Source organism: Colletotrichum chrysophilum (genome assembly GCF_026319265.1).
Source record: "Colletotrichum chrysophilum strain AFK26 chromosome Unknown scaffold_368, whole genome shotgun sequence".
In the NCBI taxonomy this organism is placed as follows: domain Eukaryota; kingdom Fungi; phylum Ascomycota; class Sordariomycetes; order Glomerellales; family Glomerellaceae; genus Colletotrichum; species Colletotrichum chrysophilum.
The window spans coordinates 1-8,193 of NW_026517655.1; the positions used below are offsets into that span (position 1 = coordinate 1).

The 8,193-nt window shown below is 51.4% G+C and overlaps 1 protein-coding gene across 1 annotated transcript; it reads right to left on the reverse strand.

The window, feature by feature from the left end:
- Nucleotides 1-2,566: 2,566 nt before the first annotated feature.
- On the reverse strand, nucleotides 2,567-4,411 carry COL26b_014405 (uncharacterized protein; the record flags this gene model as incomplete). Its single annotated transcript, XM_053186976.1, has 2 exons — nucleotides 2,567-3,927; nucleotides 3,979-4,411. The coding sequence occupies 2 exons, from the start codon at nucleotides 4,409-4,411 to the stop codon at nucleotides 2,567-2,569; spliced, it is 1,794 nt and encodes a 597-aa protein (XP_053029079.1).
- Nucleotides 4,412-8,193: the final 3,782 nt, after the last annotated feature.

The window sequence follows — 8,193 nt, forward strand, 5'->3', positions numbered from 1 at the left end:
AGAGGCTATCCGCATCGCTAGAGAAGCTGTTCAGGCCACTCCACAAGACCATCCTGACCGGGCTGGGCGGTTAAACAACCTTGGAGTCAGACTTGGCGACAGATACTCCCGCACTGGCGCGATGGAGGATCTCGAAGAGGCCATTCGCATCGCTAGACAAGCTGTTAAGGCCACTCCAGAAGACCGTCCCGACCGGACTAGGTGGTTAAACAACCTTGGAGCCAGACTTGGCGTCAGATACTCCCGCACTGGCGCGATGGCGGATCTCGAAGAGGCCATTCGCATTGTGAGACAAGCTGTTGAGGCCACTCCAGAAGACCGTCCCGACCGGGCTGGGTTGTTAAACAACCTTGGAGTCATACTTGGCAACAGATACTCCCGCACTGGCGTGATGGAGGATTTAAGAGAATCCCAAAAAGTCTACGCCACTGCCTTGAATTCTGAGGGTGCTATAATCAGGACCCGCATACATGCTGGCAGGAGTCTACTTTCCCATCAAGCCACTCTACAGGACGGTCTTGAGGCATATCACATTGCCCAGACAGCCATCAGCCTAGTACCCCTTTCCGCCCCTTTTTCCCTGCAATCCGCCGACAAGCAACACCTTCTATCACAGGCTGTTGGGCTGGCCTCCGATGCTGCTGCAGTCGCCCTCCACGTTGGCCAAGGCCCTCTACCTGCCATCGAGCTTCTTGAAACCGGCCGCGGTGTGATTGCGAGTTCGCTGCAGGACATCCGCACCGACCTTTCGTCACTGGAGAAAGAGCACCCGAATCTAGCTAAATCATTTGTCGACCTCCGTGACCTACTCGACGCACCAGTATCAACTCGTTCTGCTGATATCACTTCGCCAGTTACAACGCCTTCCGCATCGTCTTCCGCCATAGCTGATCAACGCCACCAGGCAAGCAGCCAGATGACGGCCCTTCTTAGCAACATCCGCCACCAGCCTGATTTCGAGACGTTTCTCATAGCCGCAACGGAGACCCAGATGCGGGAGGCCGCAGCCCAGGGCCCTATTGTTATTATTAACGTTAGTCGTCACCGCTGCGATGCTTTGATCATCAAGCAGGCCGGAGTTCAGGTTTTACAGTTACACCAACTTACCCGCGAAGACATTTTTGCTAAAGCTGGCCAATTCAAGTCTCTTGAAACTCTGAGCTGGCTCTGGACGGTTGTGGCTAATCCTGTGCTGGACGCTTTAGGCTTTACCAAAACTCCACCAAATGACGACTCTTGGCCCCATGTATGGTGGATTCCCACAGGGCCGCTCGTTAGGTTTCCACTCCACGCAGCTGGACATCATCTCCAGGGCCACTCAGAAACAGTACTCGATCGAGTTGTTTCATCATACGCATCATCTGTCAAGTCGATCATTAACACCTGCCAACAGCCCCAAAAGCCAACAGCAAATCAGGACCTGCAAGTCGTGCTGGTGGCCATGCCAGAGACACCATCACAGAGCGATCTCTATCACGCCGCCAAAGAGGTGGACAGAGTGCGGGGTATCTGTACCTTAATAGGGGTGCCATATCGTCAACCGCAACCCTACCAAAAACCAGTCCTCGACGACCTGAATAGCTGTCGAATCTTTCATTTCGCTGGACATGGCAGCACACATCCAACAGATCCGCTGCAGAGCTGCTTACTTCTTAAGGACTGGGAGCATAACCCACTCTCTGTCGGGAACCTTCTCGACAAAACCAACCTTCGCTCCACTTCACCGTTTCTTGCCTACCTCTCAGCCTGTGGCACAGGCCAGATCTTGGACGATAAGTCTGTTGATGAGAGCATCCACCTCACGAGCGCGTTCCAGCTGGCGGGGTTCCGGCATGTGATAGGCACGCTTTGGGAAGTCGACGACGCGTTGTGTGTGGATATAGCAAGGATAACGTATGAGTTTATGGGTGAGGAGCAGTTCAGCGATAGGTCAGTAGCTTACGGGCTCCATCATGCTATGAGAAGGCTACGAGATGAATGGGTCACCAAGGTGGAAGGCTCGGGCCTGAAGCAGACACGGGATGTGGTTTTGATCACGGATACAGCGCAAAGCACACCGACATGGGTTCCCTATGTTCATTACGGCGTTTGAGTTGATGTTAAAGGTTTCAACACGTGTTGCTTTTTCATTCTTGCAATGTCCCCTCTAGAAACTAGTTACTCTCATTTTCGATGTGTCCTGTAATACCCTGTTCTTGTCGTCACCTATGCCTGTGCTTCTGTGAGCCCTAGTTAAACGTATATCCCAAACTCTATAAATGTTTTGTTATATCAATACTCACGGAATCAAACCAAATGCAAGATTGATGGAACAAGTCATGCGACCATGGGGAAGTGAGCAACGGATCAGAACCAATTCAGATTCAGTCCTCGCCTGACAACCGTCGGATGCTGAGATAGCAACAGATAACGTTTAGGAGTAGCAAATAGTCGTTCTTCGTAAAGAGGAGCTAATCCAACTCGGGCTTATCTGTCTATACAACATGACGAGGAAGCAAGAGAAAGCATAAGTGGGTCCAAACAAACCATTCCAAAATAATTCGACCTCCAGAAACTCTGACCAATCTTATTTCGCCTCCGAAGAAGACTCCTTCAACATCTTCATCAGCGCCTCCATATTGTCATTCAAGATCGCCACCATGTTTTTCATCTCTTCCATTCCCTTTTCGAGACCTTGAACTCTGCCCTTTAGTGGTTCGAGGGCACCTTGACCTTTGCCCATAGCTTCATCCATGCCCTGCTTTCGCTGTTCCGGGTGTTTGTCGGTTGCTGAAGCTGCCTGCGTCTCCTGCAGGTGCCTGCGACGAACCGGGTCTTTCTCCAGCCTCGAGGGATCGTGATACTCGCTGATATTTCCAGCTTTCCACGGCGGGGAGATGTTGTCTCTGCTACAGACGTCCTCGATCATGGCTCTCGCGCTTGAAGAACCGAGGACCTTGCTAAGGCTACTGACGGTAAGGATCTGAATGCCCTTGGAGCCGAACTTAACGCAGCAATCCGCGGATGGGTTTTTTTTTCCAGCAGCTGTATTCTTGCACTTTGTGTGCGACTTGGTGACCCAAAGCAGCTGTTTGAAATCGTCGCGATCGTCGCAGGACCACTGAGACTGGCCTTCCGCCAGATCTTTCGCGCCAGTCATTTTACGGTACTTTTCGACCTCCGAGAGCCCAGTTTCCGAAGCCGATTGGAGACGTCGGATGACTCTTCCGTCTTCTTCTCGCGTCTCAACACACACTCGGGTCCCGAATCGCCCCTGCTGTCGCGTGCCTATGATGAGAGAGCCGTCGGCCGCCTCGGCGGTGGTCCACGGGTAGTCGATGACGGCCTGGACCTCAGCAGGTTTTCCGGCTTCAACAGGCGCAGCGGCAAGCGCAGATGTCTTGTCGACTACTTTCAAGTACTCGTCGAATTCTTGCAAGTACGCGTCTGCCGTCATTACTGTCCAATTTCCCGGAAAGTGGTTTTGATCAATCTTTGTGTCAATCAATGTCTTTGTCTTCGCAATAGCGTCCCGGGCTGACTGGTTCGATCGGTCGCCTTCAAGTATCCTTTGGTTCTCGTAGACTAGGCTGTAATGGGTGGTGAAAAATCCCAGAGGGATGCACCAGCGGTCCGTGGAAATTTCGGTCCCACGGACGCCCAACGCTGCCTTCTGTGCTACGTTATAGTCCTTGATCAATTGGTTGCGACTATTTAAATATTTCTCCGCAACTTGGCGGGTATCATCGCGCCTGAGGTCACGAAGCGAATTGGTTGCTTCATTGTAAATCTTCGTGATAAATTCCGGCGGGTTGGGCACGACATCTTCCATTGGAATGTCTCCATCGTCTTTATCATAATCGGGAAGTTCCCCTTTGCCGTTCCAGTCGACCACGTCTTCTATAGTAACATCGCTTACCTCCAGCTGGTCTGCCGCGCCCTGAAGTTCTTAACGTTATGTCAGCATCTGACTAGCAGGGAGACGTAAGTCAGTCTTACTTGCAAAAGCTTTCGCAGCATCCGGATGCTCAGTGACATTTTTGTGCAGCAGACACCCTAAGCGTTTCCATGCGGCTTCCTTTTGTTTCGCTGTGGAGTCTTTTTCGACTCCCAAAATCTCCGCATATGCAGTATCAGAGCAGCCAAGAATCCGCCGACTCTCCGCGATCACCTCCTCGAGGCGTGCGCTAGATTCGTTAGGAGGCTCGCTGCCTTTGCTCCCATTTGCCCCGTCCGGAGTATCTGAGAGGACTTTGGAGGCCTGCTCTGTGGCAGCAGCTACCCTCTTTCGGTCAGCTTCGATCCTGCCATCTTCGACGCCTGGTGTCGGTTCAGGTGACAGAAGAGGCGGAAGAGGCAAAGTCGTTGCGGTGCCTTTCGCGTCGGAAGAAGGGACTGGGTTCTGCGGAACAGCTTGGTTTTCTGTGGACATGATTGATGAACTACGATATGGTTAGAGTGGAACGAGGCCATGGTGTTGATCGCGGTTACTTCGCAGCTTATATACTTTTGGGGTGTTGCGCGCCACAGCAAGTAGTTCAGAAGTGTCTGCCGTTCAAAGCATATGATACTTTCACTGAGAGCTTAGAGCTTCTACAGGCTCTCTCGAGCAGCGAGATAGTCAGACGCAAAGGAGCCTGTTGAGCCTCTAAGCTCTCAGCAAAGTTGTAGAGCCAGAATGTGATAAGCTGATAGTTGCTCGTTGTATCGCAGCTGAAAATGACTGAAGCTAGAAATGTCGATCGTATAATCTGTATACTATGTTATATGTATCTTATCACAATAGAGCCTACAATTGAGACGTAATCCAGTATCGGCTTCCACCACAATAGCAGCGTGACTGAGACAAAAGCGCACTCTTGTCACCGTAATGTGCGCGTGGGGGGCAGCCGAGAGCAGTTGTAAGACATTCGCTAACGCATTTCAATTGACGCGCATAGCCGTCCAGTATGTACAGTAACTTCCCTTAAACAACGCTCGCGTGTTGAACATGCAAAACTCAGAACATCTCGTCGTTATTGTTTACGCAGTCTCCGCTCTCAGCCTCTCTCTGTTCTTCGTCTGCCTGCGTTTTCGCTCCCGGCTGTCGCAACTGATCTCTATTGTGCGTGTTCCTATCCTCAGGTATCTAGTCTATCCGACCATATATAGCGAATGGAGCTGGGCCGACGTCTTGGTCCCGACAGCTTACCTGACGTTCAACATTCTCTGTCTCTGGTTCCAATGCTCCTCACTGGCCGATGCAGGACGGCGTGCGGCGTATCTGGCTCTCATCTCCATGGTTTTTCAATTTGCGGTGTGGCATCTTGACTCGCTGACGAGTTTACTGGGTCTTCGATGGCGCGTGGTTCGCCGTCTACATGGCTTGACGGGCATCATGGCTTCCTTGCTCGCCACGTCTCACGTGATAGTTTCCCAGGTGTCTTCTACGTCATTCCCCTTGGGTACACCTGACAATAAAGGCGCGGTTGTGGTAAGCCGTCCAAACTCTGAAGCCCATGTTCCGAGTGATCTGTTGACTCGAAATGCTAGGCGGCGTCAGCGATTGGAGGTCTTGTGCTGTTTTCCTTGCCAGCCTTCAGAGACAGATACTACGAACTCTTCATCCGTCTCCATCATGGCATGGCAGTCCTGTCCATCTACGGCATGTGGGAGCACCTGGCTCGGCAGCCGGCCTTTGCTCGCCTGTTCCTCTACGTGTTGATCGGCGTATCTGCCCTGTCCCTTCTTTTCCTATCAAGCCTGATTGTCTACCGCAACGGACTTTTGTACTATGGCTTTCCTCGGGCGTCCATCAGCAACTCCGGCGATGTTGTCACTGTCGAACTGAGATTGTCACGCCCTATTATTGTTGACGCCGGACAGTCGATAAGTCTGTGGGTACTTACGCCATCGGCGAGGCTCCGATCACTCTGGCAAACACATCCTTTTGTGGTTGCATCATGGTCCGCCTCACCTGTCGACACGATTCACTTGTTGGTTGAGCCTCGCTCGGGATTGACTCAGAAGCTCCTCCAGTGTAGCAAATTGCAGAAGGCCCAGCAGACTTACCCTGCCGCCTTCGGTGGCCCCCACGGCATGAGCATCCCAGTCACCGACTATGATGTTGTCCTCATGGTTGCCAGTGGCTACGGCATCGCAGCGCAGCTGCCGTATTTAAAAAGGCTTATTTACGAGTTCAACAGCCGCAAAGCCCGTACCCGACGCATCCACCTCCTGTGGAAATTGGAGACTATCGGTAAGGTGCTGCCGGCTTGCGTAATCTGTCTCGCTAACACCTCAAGAACTGGCTGTTGCTGTTAAAGATCTACTTGACGGTGCACTTGTGGAAGATACATTGGACGACGGATACGTAGGTTGCGTCGCAGAGCTTGTTGTTTTCCGACTCACGCATAATAGATATTGAAAATATCTATATTCATCGAGCATATTTCTCGTGGTCACGACATAAGTCCCCGGGCTACAATCGTCAAAGGTACTCCGGACCTCAGCGCCATCTTTTGCGAAGAAGTCGAAGGCAAACACATACGAAAGGTCCAGGAAAACGAAAAGGGGAGGGGGGACATGGTAGTCTTAGGTACGTTAGACCTCCGATGTGTCAGTCCTTGTCCTCATTCACATAGTATCGTCGTCGTCGGAGGTGAGGCATGCTTTACGAAGGCTTGTTCGAGGATATTTGGGAAGCAAGGTCGATATGATAGAATTGGATTACCAGCCAGGCGAATGAAACATGAACATGGGTGCACATTCATTCAGCTCAATACGCAAGAGTGGGGTAAAACTTGTCCCCCGCGTCATATGTCTTCCTGTTTGATAGTAGACCAGCAAACAAAGCACTTATTACCCTCTATCGCCGCATCTGCAGACACCTAGCATATCTGACAACAGGTTACGCATACCGCTCGTTGAGGTGAGCAAAATCTGGGGACTCGTTTGCCGTACAACTGACTCGCCGTACATCGTAGCACGGTTGAGAGGGCCTTTAATGACGGCATGTAGAAGCGGGGTTTACGCGACAGAGCATTCAAACCTAGACCAGCAAGCATAATAACTCTTTCGTCCTCAGGAAATCTTTATTCACCCTAGACATCCAGGTCTTGTCTTTTCCCACTATCAAAGCCTCACAAACTATTTGTATTCTAATAACTTTGGGTCTAACTTCCTCCAACCATCATCCTTTGCATTGATTTTGGAAACATGAACTGCGAGAATCGTATATGTTCCATTCGCCCTCACCGTCTCGAAGCATGTTTTGGGAATCAGGTTGTTGTAACTTGTATCGAATAGACAGAAGCGCTTCCTCGTGTACTTTGCTGCTGTCCGTTCGACTGGTGTTGGATCTGAGGTGGTGACGCGGATCCACCTGTTCAAAGCCCACCGACCAGTGTCATCTCGCGAAAAAATCTTAATCACAATTGGTTCATCCAATGATGTGTCTCCACGACCGTTGTCCTCGTCCGAGGGAACGTCCAATTGGACTCCAGCAAAATCAAATTTCGTGACTACTCGAGGTCGTTTTGCGAGCCTGGAGTCGCTTTCTTCAGAGCGCCGGCTTTCTGCGTCTCCAGCCGATGGCGCCTCTACAACCCAGTCGTTGTTGATCGGCACAAGCTCCATACCCGTTGAACGTTGGTCGTTTCCCTCGGGCGCTTCAATAAGCAGTCGACTTTGCCCAGAGTCTGGCTCATTTGCAATGTGGTCAATATTCTCAGTAAGCTGGTCCAAACGGCTTTGTTGCTCCTGGACCAGCTGCTGCAGGTGGTCCAGTTTGGCTTGCTCGAGCTGAGTAAGCTCGTTGAGCTGATTCAGTCTGAGTTGGGCATCCGCATGTGCCGCCGTAGTCGTATGTGTTTCAGAGCCGACAACCTCTGTGCTAGCACGGTCGGCCCCGTTTACGCCCAACGGGAAATGGTACGGCATTCTTTCGTTCATCGTCAGATTTGCTACATTTAGAGGAAGACCGAAATACGATATGTAGACCGATCTTCTTATGAAGAATGATGTGACTCGCGTTTGCCCGGTCTCAAACTCTGCCAGTATGCCCGGCAGAAACAATCTCGTTCGATCACGGGCGTGGTCGATGTCGCGAGGAATGCCACATCTGACCGGTTACTCGGTGCACAGTTCGCTCAAACCATAGTCGTGTGATATCTCGGGCGCAGGCAATAGTTTGGCCGTTGCGAAGATTTTCGTTACCTGCTGAACGCATTTTTC